General features: G+C 36.4%; 1 protein-coding gene across 2 annotated transcripts; it reads left to right on the forward strand.

Annotated features, from left to right (window-relative positions):
• The first annotated feature begins 222 nt into the window (after positions 1–222).
• LOC140777285 (peroxisome biogenesis protein 5) lies at positions 223–14,494 on the forward strand. Of its 2 annotated transcripts, none has more exons than XM_073121303.1 (15): positions 223–527; positions 1,537–1,668; positions 1,741–1,921; positions 2,512–2,705; positions 2,849–3,100; positions 3,942–4,061; positions 5,016–5,186; positions 5,454–5,644; positions 5,957–6,206; positions 8,966–9,050; positions 9,623–9,732; positions 9,886–10,110; positions 11,756–11,821; positions 13,649–13,743; positions 13,886–14,494. In XM_073121303.1, the coding sequence occupies exons 1-15, from the start codon at positions 408–410 to the stop codon at positions 13,959–13,961; spliced, it is 2,268 nt and encodes a 755-aa protein (XP_072977404.1). In that variant the 5' UTR covers positions 223–407; the 3' UTR covers positions 13,962–14,494. The 2 variants fall into 2 exon arrangements, with proteins under 2 accessions (XP_072977404.1, XP_072977403.1); XM_073121302.1 differs by having other exon boundaries at positions 224–527; positions 13,883–14,494.
• The last annotated feature ends 4 nt before the right edge of the window (positions 14,495–14,498 follow it).

Here is a 14,498-nt window from a genome sequence, read left to right on the forward strand (position 1 = left end):
GAATTAAGCTAAAATATTAAATAAGTATTTTATGTTTAGAGGAAAAAAAAAGGTAGAGGTTTCTCGTAAAGAGGTGATAAAAGTTAGGATCAGAGCATAATAAACTCATATGGTAAGGGTTATTTTTGCAAATTTGGCATAAAATTATGAAGCCCTTTATATCCACCCCTCTTTCGTTTTTTATTATAATAAAACCAAGACGGTGAGCTAACTGGCGGTGTGAAGACCGGACCAGTTACGGTCGTAGCGAAGCGAGACGACTCTATCCGCTGTGTGCCATAAAAACGAGTAGCTATAAAGAGAGAGGGAGAAAGAAAGGAGAGAGAATTCCAAGAAATTTATTTCGAAGTCTATCGAAGTTTCTCTTTATTTAATCTTGAATCGAATTCGGAGGAGAGGAGACGACGATGGCGATGCGCGATCTCGTCACCGGTGGTGCGGCTTGCGCCGTCCCTGGCACCTCCTCTTCGTCCAATCCCTTCGGCGCTCTCGCCAACGCGATTCTTGGATCGTCCTCCAAGGCCCAGGTACGCTTTCTTTTGGGTCTTTGATACCGAGTTGGGAATATTGGACGTTTAAACTATTTTCATGGAGTTTAGGTTAACTTCTTGGATACCCACCTTGTAGTTCTTGATCTTTTTTTTTTCGGCCTTTAGAAGAATTCGACTTCGTTGGTCGAATTTTGGTACCCACCTTGTAATTCTAGCCGTTTTACTCGTTTTGGAGGTTCTTTAGTTCAAGTATTCGGAACCCATCTTCCAATTCTTGATCTAAGTTGTATCGTTTGAAGAACCCGGCTTGCATCCTTTCGTATTGGAAGTTTAGGGTACTTCTCTTGTTTGAATTGGGAAACTTGTTTAGCAAGTTCACTGCTTGAAGTCCGGATCAAAGTTTGTTACGCAAGTCTTTCAACAATCTGTACACCTGTAACTGTTTCTGCAGGTTTTTGCACTTTTGGGACAAAGGGGTATAGAATACCCCTTTACTTGCAGGACATAGCGATATTGTTTCTATTACTAGCTTACAACGGCTAAAGAAGGTCGATTAACAAAGTTATCATGTTTCCATATTTGTACGAGAAGATTGGGTAATATTTTTTTTTATTTTGGTAGAGGAAGTATGGCCCAAGCATCTAAAAGCATACTCTTGTTACTAAGTTTCCCTGAATCTTAACAATACTGGTTGGTTCAGATTGGTGCACCGTGCACCAAAATCTGCTGTGGATACGCTTTGATCATGGATAATGATGCAATTATAGTGCCTTAACAGTGGGAGAGCTTTGATGTTGAAGAATCTTTTTGAAGCCTTTATAAAATGCAGTACCATCAGTTAGTTGATTGTTCCATCCTTAAGGTCCCAATTTTAGCTTGAACCTACTCACGTGTAACATATACACATTCTATAGATAATTGAAATCATTGAATAGCATTTCGAGAAAGTATAAATTAATAGTTACCTAGAATTTGAGAAAAGTTTAACATTATTTTTCCTTTTGCTTTCCTTTTATCTGACGGGTTGTATGATTTTTTTTTCCAGGAGTTAAATGGTCTTCCTGGAAACGCAATAAGTGTGTCTGATGGTTCCTCTGACTTTAGGCCCGGGGCTCCTTTGACTACCATTCCAGGGTCAGAATATGAGAACCAGCAGGATCAGAGACTGGATGCCCGGGTAAGATCCTATCACACTTTACTACTTGCTCGATCTTCTTGAACTTCTATAACTGGAATTGGTTTCTTACAGAGTTCTGAGTTCCTTCATGGTTTCCGTTCTGCTGACCATGGAGGCCTTGCAGATGCTTGGGATGAAGTCCATAGACCTCCAGTTCCTCCCCATGCCCAGTTCAGGGAAAGAGAAGCCCGCTTTGCTGAATTTGAGCAAGTTTATAACCGTAGTGCTAATATCATCCAACCCACTTGGGATGGTAGGTTATTGCATATATGTTTCCTGTAGATTCATTGTTTTGACAATACCATGTGTCAGTTAGTTCAGCTATTTTAGGTGAAGGTTGGAATGGATGACAAAATTGGTTCACACTGTTATGCACTGAGGGTTTGCCTGTTAACTGTGGTCCAGTGGTGCATGTTCATTTCTTCCTGTTGAGTTTGTTGATTTTTTTGCTTTCAGTGTCTGTTCTTAAGGCATAAGTTTTTTTTATTTATTTTATGATATTCATTACACCTCTTTTGCCTGAATATTTGGATTATACTTTATTCTCAGTAAAAGGCATGTCTATGACCTACCTTCTGCTTCATCCTTTGTAACATGCTCATTCTTCTACTTGGTCTTGTTTATCTGATGTCAGCCTTCTCTTTCTTAGCCTTGTTTCCACAATTATTTTTGTCTTCCTATTTAGTCCAAGTGCTTCAGTTATGTTTTTATAAACTGTATGAATAGGTAGAGCTTGGTTATATAAATGTTTATGACCAAGTGATGCCAAACAATTTCTTTTAGATTAAATATGAAAGCAATTCTTTAGATTATGGTGATGAATTGCACATTTTCTATCTGCAGGGCCACCACAGAGAGTCTTGTCTAGTTTCTTGCATTCTTTTGTTGATAGTGGTCGAGCAGGTGTTCCATTTCGTCCAGCTGCACTGCCAGTTCTTGGGCTGTCTGAAGGTGACAAACAATGTATACGTGATCGTAGTTGCATTATGGCTCGACATATTTTTGCTGATAAAAGTGAAGAGTACATTCATGCACAGGTTTGCTTGAATCGCTCATAGTCAGATGCATATTAAATTATTAATCTGTCTTTTAAGTACTTTACTGTGCTTTTGTTAGTATCTACCATTAATCTGGCCTTCTATTATCGTCCTGAACTGTACCCGGCAAATATCTGTCTCAGGTAAATTCATTGCTGCACTCTCTAGATATTGATAGTGATCATAAAATTGGAGGGCCCATACGGGGGCCATATCCAGAGCTGGAGGAGTACTGGAATGAGTCTCAAGGGACCCTGAGATCAGGGATGCCCAATCCTTCAGATAGATGGATTACTGAATTTAGTCAACAAAGGGAAAGTGTTAACCCTGATGCCTGGGCACACTCTTTTGAGCAGCAACATGGTGCTAATGGTTGGGCGTCTGAATTTGAGCAGGTCAGACCTCTTAAAGCATATACATGCATTTTTATAAACTAAATATAAACTGTCAAAGCTAAAAGATTTTTTTTTCCTAGTATTACTGAAACATGATTAGAGAGTTAGATTTTGTATCCATGATTTTATGGCGTAATCATAGAATTGATTGGGCCATATTTCACATCAGGAGGTTGCTTTTGTATCCTACTATATGGAGTCATTCATTTGATTCGTGTGAGTAATTCCTTTTGTTCATTTAAGTAATTCCAAATTGAGAAATATGGTAGGGAACCTCTATTCCCAAGAGATACTGGCTACTGTCTCTTTGACGATAATATGTGGAACTCCTCAACTCTTCTGATACCCCAATGTAATTCATTGGTAGTAAAGTTTCCTGTCTTTCTATGTCTGCAAACTCTACTATGACTGCTAACTTAACTCTGAAGATTAGATTTGTTGGCCTTGAAGTTTCACCAGGTCTTGAGCTTGCAAAAGATGGTGTTTCCACTTTCCTTTTAATTTTTTTAGAGGTCATGGTACTATTCCTGTTACTTGTTGCTGCATATCATCATAGCTCCATCTCATTATCTCTATACTACTTCCTTGTATCTGGAAGATAATTTTGTTGAAATGAAAATTTATCTAATGGTATGGTTATTTCACGGAATATAGCTTTTGTTCTAAGACGCCCTGTCCAGGCGACATTCTACTGGGGCCGATTTTAAATTCCCATTTAATTATACATAAATCATGATTTTCCAACCGTAACTAAAGAATTCATTTAAGCAGTAACTCCACACAAACAAGTTCTTTGTTTTGACATCTTGTGCTCAAGTTTTGAGATATGGCACATTTGTAGGAACAATCGCAGTTGACATCAATGCACCAGATGGGTGCAAACGTATCTAACTTAGCAGCAATGGAGCAGACGCGTATGCTTGCACACACATTAGCACAAAATTCAGACCCAAAGTTTCAGGTAAATGAATGCCATTTTTTTGTCTTATATAGATATGGACTACGTTGATTCTGGCTTTATTATGCAAGTTTGTTTTCCGTATATGTATGCTATCGTCAAGGATTAGTTGACTAGCTTGGCCATTTTTCTATCTATTTGTGGAATTCCAGCCTCAATATTTCCTTTTTGGCTGAATATGGTTAGGGTTATATGTGTCGTCTTGATTTAGATGGTTTAATGACTTGTTAATTGATTTATTTCATTTAAATTTATGCAAGTCTTTATCCAGCACCGTACCCATGACACACCATTGCTCAACTCTCATCATTTGCTGAAGTTGATACATATAGAAATTAGAAACTATTTTCTGATCCCTTGTCCTGAAGGGTCCTGACAGATGCCAACCAACATTTGGTTTCTTAGCCAGGACATATATTGGTCTTTTGCTATATAAATAATGCTATTATTGCTTATTGCTACTATTCTACTAAACTTCCCACTGATTTTTCAACTATTTAGCCCAAGTTAGTTCTGATGTGCATGTCGAAATGTTGCACGTTCATTTGATTAACTTTTGCTCTGCTTACATGTGCACCACATCTGCCCTGTAAAACTTGTTGTTTATCACCAATGTTTACCTATTGATATGTAAAGGCAGAATTTATTCTTTCTCCACTAGTTCCTATATGGATGAGATGTATCTGTGCAATGTCCCAAAAAGGTGCTTGGTGATACATGGCGCCCAGCGGATGTTGGGTGCCACGGTGAGCAACATGAAACTAATGCAGAGTTGCAGGCCTCAAACATTTGTCTTTTATTTGATATTTACGAGTTGTCTATACAGTCCTCAACTGAATGCATTGCATAATTCAAAGAGGTCGCATGACTCCTTCCTTTTACAGAAATTTAGTAAGCTACACATTCAGAATCTTATGTTGTAAGTGCCTGATATCATTTTTCTTCCTGTTACACAAGAATTCGAAGTTTCTCCAGTTTGTTTCAAAGATGAGCCGTGGTGAGCTGATAATTGATGAGAATCAAATCAAACCGGGAACTGGGTCTCTCTCAGGTGATTGGGCAAATGAATATCAAAAACAATATAATATTGCTCCAAAGTCCTGGGCAGACCAGTTTGTACACGAAGAGGTATAGTGTAATTGTATAGTGCATAGTGCATGGTTATTTTAGCTTTTATTCATTGTTATTTGTTTCATAAGTGCATAAAAGCATAAATAAATAATGCATATATCCTGAGTCCTTAGTTTAATTGTCAAAACTCAAAAGCATATCTTATTCTTTTGTAAATTCTGATATTTGAGGAGGAACTGAGGAACAATATTTATGACTGTTTTTAAAGTGTCGCCTCTTCGCGTGAACTGATAATATCTTGCTTTAAACTCTTACTGTCTTTAGATCTCACAAGGGACAGATAAGTGGGTGAATGAGTTCTCTAAGGAACATCAACCACAGGGACTTGATGATAAGTGGGTCAGTGAGTTCTCCAAATTGAATGTCAATGACTGGGCTGAGGAATTCGGTCAGCAGGTTGGCGAAGGAGCTTTTGGGGAAAGCTCTGGTGATAACTGGGCAGATGCATATGATAAGTAAGTTTAGATGCTTCATTCTTATTTTATGTGCAGATGTTTCAATTTTATTCTATACATTATTACAGTTGTATTACCTTGTAGTAATGTTTTATTAATCATCAACCTTTTTGGTATGGTCCTCTATATGAAGTTTGGATTTTTGTTTGTATATAATTCAGCTTCATTGTCTATATAACCAGTTGAATGGTAATGTAGAACAATGGACAGATTGGTTTGTTTTTTATACCACCATCCTGAATTCCTGATAATGTCAAACTTATTTAAACTTTTAATATCTATTTCCTTATCATATCAAAATATTATTTGTAGATACCTAGATGACCAATTATGGGCCAGCAAGCCACGCTCTGGTACTTCAAGAGGAGTTTATGTCTTTTCTGACATGAACCCTTATGTTGGTCATCCTAATCCAATGAAGGAAGGGCAGGAGCTCTTCCGCAAAGGCCTTTTAAGTGAAGCTGTTCTTGCTCTAGAAGCTGAAGTTCTGAAGAATCCTGATAATGCTGAAGGCTGGAGGTTGCTTGGAGTCACCCATGCGGAAAATGATGATGACCAGCAGGTAAATAGTTGTCAGTTTGTCCTTTTGTTAGTTTTAGGTGATTACTTCGATGGTTTTCTTGTTCAGTCATTCTATTAAACTTTGTATTACTATAATGCTGCTTCACATGTATGTAGTGTTCTTAGTTTCTTCTGATAGTAAACATGCATTTCTTGTCTTGATGAGACTAGCGGGTAACCTTCCCAATCATGGAAGTCTCCATTGGCAAGTATTGCAACTTTCAGTGCTGGGAGGGCATCACAAGATTGTCAAGCAATCATGGATTCTAGTTTCAGCCGATCTTAGTTGAAACTAGTCCATTGGTTGGTTTCAACTGGGGCATTGGCCAATATCTAAGCCATTTTGGATTGGGATCGATCGTATCGGCTGATCCTAACCCAAAACAGGCTGGGAGGATCAAATCTAGGTCTGGTCCAACCTTGGTCCCTTCCATTCTCGCAGTCATTTCTCTTCTCTCTCTCTCTCTCTCTCTTACACACACACACACATCTTCCACAAATCTATCATCGATGACCAAGTAGATCTCTGGTAACCTCGACTTTCGATGACATTCTCTCTTTCACTCTTCCGACTACTGCGGCAACTGCTGTAGCAGCAGGAAGAGAAAGAGGGAGAGAGAGGGATGCTACAATAAGAGAGGTGGGAAGAAGCGAGGGGGGAGTGAAGGGAGAAAAAATGAAGAAAAATAAAAAATTTAGAAATATTCTTTTGACAGTAAGGAATTTAAGAAAGGGAGAGAGAAAGAATAAAGAAGAATTACGTAATTAAAATTAGTCTGATCCGATACGAGCGGTCAATACGTATCATTTTTCTTGACTGTCGATCCGGATCCCGATACTAAGTTTCGGAACCTTTTAAGCAACCTTTCTATTTTCCTCAAATATATAGTAAAACATGCTATGTACTAAGTACTCACAGTCACATCAGATGAATGCTACTTGAATACTTGAATCGCGTCATTGAGATTGATTATTTGATATTATTTATTGAATTTTGAATTATGATATGCAGGTCATCTGCTTCATATTGTTTTCTTGAGATGCATTATGATATCTTGCAATCTGATGTGCTCTTAGATCATAGTTTTACGTAGGTACGTGAGTAACTTCCACAACAAGTTGTGGACATGATGGAACCCTTTTTATTGAATTATTCTATGAACTGTTAGTCATGATATAAATGGAAAATCTAGATCATTTATGCCATCTAATAAATCATAACTATGTGAGAAAATTATAGTGCATGAGGTCCAGAGTAGCCATGTAGGGCTTCTCATGAATATAAGTGTCTTCAGTTTTTAATATTGGCTGGTACTTTATTGGAATTCAAAATTGCATGGGAATTGGGATATATGATTGGCAGTGTGGTTTGCGGACTTATTACACAAAGTTTAAGATATGAGTGTCCTAATGCATTGGGCTCCTTTCCACGCAAGGTCTGGCAAGAGGAGATATATGATCATTTCTAAAGAGATTGTTTCCATGAATTGAACCCATAACCTCTCGGATGCAAGAAGTTAGTCTTAGTGTCACACCAAGTGACGCACTACCAAGTTCAAGACATGAAACATGTAAATCTGAACTTTATTAGCTAAGATTGGTTGAGAAGTGTATAGTAAATACTAGAAATCTGAGCTTATTTTTAACTTAGAAATGTTTATGACAGGATTTTTGGCAAATAACGCGGTGGAATGTAATGTAGAAGAGAAGTGAGTGTTCATTAGAGATAGATGCTATTTGGAATTTCTCTGATGAGCTGAACTATGTGTAGGGAAAATAAATGGGAAGAGATGAGCAAATTCCTATTAGAATAAGATTTGCTAGCTGCTGCAATTGAATCTTCATTTTATTGTGTTAATTAGACCTACTGGCTTACTAAATGTGTAAAGAATCCTTAGTGTTATTGTTTTAATGTCAAACTAGTAAAAGCCTGCACCTTTATTTGTTTTTGAATGCAAAGTGAAGTCATAAATAATTTGTCTTGACTTGGCATGAATGTAAGTTTTGCCCCTTGCATCTAAGCGATCATGAGTGCCAAGCCTTCAAAACAACCTCAACAGAAATGTAAGGCTCCATACATCTCCCTTCCCTAGATGAGCCTCGTTCACTTGGATGCCTTTCGCCTTTTGGAGAGTGTCACTTGGCTTGAGTATAGGGTTTGTCCCTTGCATCTTGGAAAGAGCCTTTTTATAAATGAAGTTTAGTCTGCATACATCTTCACTCTGTAGACTCTGGTAGGCGGGAGCCTTGTGCATTGATACACTCTTTTTTACTTCTATGAAGCTCTAGATGGTTTTCACTAATCCTCTTCAAATGCATAAGACTAATTGTTCCCTGTAGGATGCCAGATTGCAGGACCTTAAGATAAGAAATTTGTCTGTATTATATCACAGATCAATGATGATGAATATCAGAAAACACTTTCATGTCATCATATTTATCTCTAACCTTTTAAATGTATTTATGTTTGGGATTCTGAATTTATGCAAACACTTGCTTGTGTAAGAAATTCCGATTCTGAATTTATGCAAAGATCAAACTGTAAGATTTTCCTTGTGATGTTAGCCTGTACAACTGGAGATTATCTCTAACTAGTTAGTTCCTGTTTATAATTAACTTGCTGTAGGATAATTTCTTGTGTAAGAAATTCCATTTCTGAAGATATGCAAGCTTCAAATTGTAAGCTTTACCTATGTTTACCAGTAGAATTATTTTCTTCAATGTATACCTTGTATTTGCTAATTGTCTACTATGTTTCAGGCTATTGCGTCAATGATGCGAGCCCAAGAAGCTGATCCCTCAAACTTGGAAGTTCTTCTAGCTCTTGGTGTTAGTCATACTAATGGTGAAGATCACCTCTTTATGCTACACATTTTATTCGAAAAAACAATTTTGTTTGTCTCTGTTCATACTTCATTGCATAAATAGTTGTGTTATTGTGTGGTTCTCATGTATTTGTCTTGACTTCTAGCCCTTGCACTAGGCATCTCCACCTATCTCTGAAAACCTCGGTATAGTTCCAAAGAAAAATGGGAATCAATTCTTTTTGTGAATATAAGTTTTCTCATTCCAACTTAATGTGAAGCTTAATAGACAAGTTTCAGCAATGTTCTATGTTTCAAAGAGCTGAACTGAATCTAAAACTACATATGACTGCATTTGGTCTTCTCTGCAATGTAATTGCAACCAAATATCACTAGCAATATTTGTTGTCTCTGTTGTATTCCTGTATATATTAAAGGAGATCATGCTTTTGGTGATTTAACACCTCATGAAGTTTCTTAGAATTTTTATCCAATATTACTGTCTGCTTCAAAATTTCTGAAACTTGTTAATCATTTCACCTTTATGTTCCTTACTTTCTTCAGCTGTATGATGTAAGATTTTATGATTTTCTCTTTGCTATTATTACTGCAGAGTTAGAACAACCGGAGGCGTTGAAGTATCTATATCAGTGGCTTCAAAATCATCCAAGATATGGGGCTCTTACCCATCCACAGCAATCAGATTCCCTGTATTATGCTGACGTAAGTTCATAAAATTTCAGACAATGCCCATTTAAGACTTTACTGATTGTCTAAAGAAAGCTGCATTTGTAAAATATTGAAGGTCATTTGTTAGCAAGTATTGTGAGTTCATAAGTTTCTGATGTCCCTTAAAACTGCTCAATTGAATATCAGGTTGCGAGATTGTTTATTGATGCTGCTCAAATGTCACCTGATGATGCTGATGTCCATATAGTTCTTGGTGTCTTATACAATCTGTCAAGAGAATATGACAAAGCTATAGCATCTTTCCAGACAGCATTAAAGCTAAAGCCACGTGATTATTCTCTTTGGAACAAGCTTGGTGCAACACAAGCAAACAGCATTCAGAGTGCTGATGCAATATTGGCATATCAGCAGGTCTATTAAGTTGATCATATTATAAGTTTGGCTACTAATTTGATGGCACTGTTCCTTAATTTTCAATCTTTGGAGATTATCTAAGTTTTTTGGTGTTTTAAATTAAAATTTTAGCTACTTTCCAACTGATGTAGGAGGAAAAAAAGGTAAACTCGATATAATCCAAGATTAAAATCTGATCTATTAGTTTATTCAAGAGATAATGGTCAGAAATCAAATCTTATGGAGATATCTGTATTTAAAAAGGAAAAGAACTATTCTTTGAACAGTAAAGCAAGCTGTGATGAGTTTGGAATTTAAGGAGATTTTGTATTTCAAACAAAGGTGTGATTCTGATTAGAATGGTTGTTATGACATAAATGGATTTTAGCCAAATTTCATCGTTTAGGCCTTGAGATCACCGATTTTGCTATTATAGGAAAGTTATGTTTTGTTTATAATTTCCTATGTAGAACTTGGAGTTCAATATCATTTATTTTATTTAGTTTAATTTAATTGAACCTAAGGTTTTATGAGTTCGGGTCAAAACTTTTCCATAAATAGAAAGTATTTCATTTTGTTAGATTAGGGTTTCGAGTATCCTATTGGTCTATATATCCTCTTGTAGGCCCGCAGCTAATGGTGCAGTTCTGTTCAGTTTATTTCCTTAATGAAAATCTTGGATTTTTCTCAATCTTCCTACTTTTGTGTTTTGCAAAAGTTAATGCCTTCGGTATGATATTCGTAAATTAACATATTAAGGAAGAGTTCTTTTTAGTATTCATGCGTGAATCAGCGGGATTGAAGTTATCTATTTTCCTTCAACTCTTCGCTGCATCACCTACTTGCATTTTTGGTATTATTATTTTCTGAGTTGCATTGGTGCTAGGATCATACATTGTCTTACCATATTGTCTTGTTGTACTCTAGGAACCTAGGAATTTTTGGTTACTGTGGAATTTAACTGTTTCCGATAGATCTATCTTATCTTAAAACCTATGATATAGTGGAACACGATAGTTACTCTCTTCTTTTATATGATATCTCTCTAATAGTCTAACTAGCGCTTCAACCTGTTAATATCAATCCTTATGGTCTTAGTTTGACCTTTTTTCAAAAAAATTATTTCCAAGGATCTGAGATATTTTCATATCTTAAAATTATGATATTATGATTATTATTTTTCTTGGCTATCATTTATTCTAGTTTGTATTTGATCCTGTTAGTTTCAACCATGGTATTTTAATACTGCCCAATGCCCGTTGAGGCTCATCTCCAGTCATAGATACTGTTATGACTTCAGTTTTCTTTTTAAGCAAGTTGGTTGCAATATCTGTTACTATTTTATTCCCCATGATCACGACTTAAATAAGTCAGTTGCGGTATTAGTACTAATTTATACCCCATGATCATGACTTACCATTGGATTCTGTTGCCTTCCTTTATTATGGTATTTTATTGTTGACATCATTATAAAATTGTTGAAGTTCTCTTCAGCACCAATGACTTCATTTTGCATTTTCTCCTCTTTGTTACTTCATGATTATTAACAAATTGTTCATGAGTCATCTGGGGGTTTGTGGTAGACTTGCACTTAACCTTGGATCTTGTGTATGTCTTAGAATGCTGCAAGTGGCTCACATTTTTTTCCGTCTCTGGCTTGCAGGCCCTAGACTTGAAGCCAAATTACGTTCGTGCATGGGCAAATATGGGCATTAGCTATGCCAATCAGGTTTGTTGTGTTCTAAGGAAAGAGGATGCTGTTCTCATTGCTTACAATATAATCTGTTCTTTTTTATGGCTGTCAGTTTTCTTGAGCTTAAACTAGAGTAGGGTGACAAAGTAGGACTATGATGTTTTCTAATGCATGATTACAATTGATTATCATAATAATTTTAAATTACTTCCTGTCGATGGAATTGGTAGAAGGTGATATATCAGTTTTAGATTATTCCATCGTTTATTTGCTTAGTGCCTATGTGGGGATTGCTGTCTGATGCTTGTTTAATAAATCCGTCTTGATTTCAAGTGGTGTGTTGCATTTTAAGCCCCATAGGCTTTGTTGTCAATGTTCTGAAATAAAAACATTATAAGCCATCTCAGGTAAAAGTTTGTTTCACGAATTCTTAGTTCCAGACTTTTTTTGCTAAAAAAATGCTGCCATACACAAGCAGCCAGCCGAGAACGTACGTGCATAGAGCTAATTCTTGCAGTGTTGACACTAATCAAGTACAAAGTTTCTTGAGCTAAATTGATCTATAGGAATATGTGAGTAGCTAACCTAGCCATAACATTTTGAAGAGAAAATGAAAAAGTTTAAAGTTTAATAATTGATTTAAATTTATAGTACGACATTTTAGCTTGAAAAAGTTCATATTTCTGTCTCAAGTACTTTTATAAGGGGAAAAATATTACACCAAATATTAGATGATGAATGGACACAACAAATACATCTGTTGTGGCCTCTCCTCTTGTGCATTTCATTTCATTTGCACCATGAGTTGATGAGAAAATAAAACAAGAGTGTGAGCCAGAGAGAGCTTTTCAATTCTTCATCCTTGTCTTCTTTCTAACTTGTCTAGATATCCCATGCCTAAAGGACTTTCTAGAGTTGTTGCTCCTGGGTTGCATGAGCCAAAGGGCTACCAAAAAGTAAATTATTCTTTTATAAAAGACAAGTCTCTCTATTGTCTGATTTTGCTTTGCTTGGAAATTTGACAACAATGGATAGTTGATGCCAATTTCCCAGCTGATTGTAGAAAGTTGTCCAATTCATCTGGAGTCTCTCGTCTTTGAGTTGTGCTCTAGCTGATGGCATACTATTGAGAAAAATCTGGGTTGATAATATGATTCATAGAAGTCCTATGATGAAAAAGACACTATATTCACAGGTAGTTTTTATGTCTTAGGTAATTGAATTCGGTCATTTGTTTGATTGTATTCTCACTGCAAAGGCACACTCGTAACATCTAATTCAGTCCTGGTGCCTTTTGTGTAAGACTGAAATGCTTCATTATAAGTATTGCTATCCACACAATATTGGAATACATTTTGCTTTCAACAGTATGTATTGGAGTTCCCTATAGTAGTCATCTTGCTAATGATTGCAGGGGAAGTACTTCGTTGGATATGCCAAAATACTTTAGTAAACATTATTTGCCTAAAGGACACTTTTACATGGGTTCGGATTTTGATTTTTGTTGGATTTGTTTCTTGATATGCTAAATAGCAAAGAAAGCTTCTTTGGAGGTCCATCCAAGAACTATTTGACTCATTAGATTTCACACTGAAGTCTCTCATGGCTTTGTCTTGGTGAGCACCAGAAACTTACATCTATATGTCCCTCAAAGGGAAGTATATACCAAGATTAAGAATTATTGAGGTTAGAACTGCTCGTAACACAATATTTACTCTACGGAGAAGATGTCAATTGAAGTTAGAAGATGCATCTTGCTTGCTACGGTTATGCTTGGCATATTTATTTGGTAGCATGGAAACTCATTTTTCATATTAAAAGTTCGGATTTTTCATTGACTTTTTTGTCTCTTCTTTCTTCAAGGGTTTATATGAAGAATCTATTCGCTACTATGTAAGGGCACTATCTATGAATCCTAAAGCAGATAATGCCTGGCAGTACTTGAGGATTTCTCTTGGGTATGGCGCTAAGTTTTCTTTTTTTGCAGATGTGCAATCAGATCATGAAACAATATAAGCTCATTTGAATGAATGTATAGAAGATTTCTTCCTTGTAGAGCTGACATGTTGGTGACAATATTCTCTTTTGTTTTCACAGCAGCGCTTCTCGGAATGACATGCTTGAAGCATGTGATTCACGTAACCTCGATGTTCTACAGAAAGAGTTTCCACTGTGAGTGTAGTTGTATTCTCTGAACTGGGAGTTTTCAAGGAAAAGTCCCAATTGGGAAATAAAGCCTGAGAAAACCAGATGGCTCCAAGATCGTGAATTTGCAGATTCATGCATTTGATTATGCTAATAAATAGTGAATTTTGAATATATATATTTTTTCCCATAAAGCATTCTATCAAATGAAAGTTGTTTTATAGCACAGCCAAGGTAGAACAAGGGTCTAAGCTTCACAAGAAGGGATAGGATCACCTATTTGGATCTAAGCTTCACAAGAAGGGATAACGAAGTGGGAGCTAGAGTAAAAATGTATGGACTTCATCAGCCCACTAAAGAGAATGTTGTGGAGCAGAATTGTATTTGTTTTACTATCTAACACAGATAACACTGCTATATGTCAAGACCAAACAACTAATAGCACTTGTCAGTTGTTTCGCTATATGATATAAAGGGTTGTAACAATGTCAGGAAGGTGCGTTATTACTGATAACTTGCTTGCTGTGAATATTGTCAGACTGCTGATGATGCATATTTTCCAGACATT

Source organism: Typha angustifolia, chromosome 15 (assembly GCF_048772165.1).
Source record: "Typha angustifolia cultivar Huaian chromosome 15, ASM4877216v1, whole genome shotgun sequence".
NCBI classification, from domain to species: Eukaryota; Viridiplantae; Streptophyta; class Magnoliopsida; order Poales; family Typhaceae; genus Typha; species Typha angustifolia.

Bases quoted from the DNA above. Each gene is read 5' to 3' on its own strand.
- LOC140777285 (XM_073121302.1), top strand. From the start codon at position 408: ATGGCGATGCGCGATCTCGTCACCGGTGGTGCGGCTTGCGCCGTCCCT. The intron at 4,062-5,015 runs GTAAATGAATGC...CTGTTACACAAG, and splicing joins ATTCAGACCCAAAGTTTCAG to AATTCGAAGTTTCTCCAGTT. The intron at 11,822-13,648 runs GTTTGTTGTGTT...TCTTTCTTCAAG, and splicing joins GCATTAGCTATGCCAATCAG to GGTTTATATGAAGAATCTAT.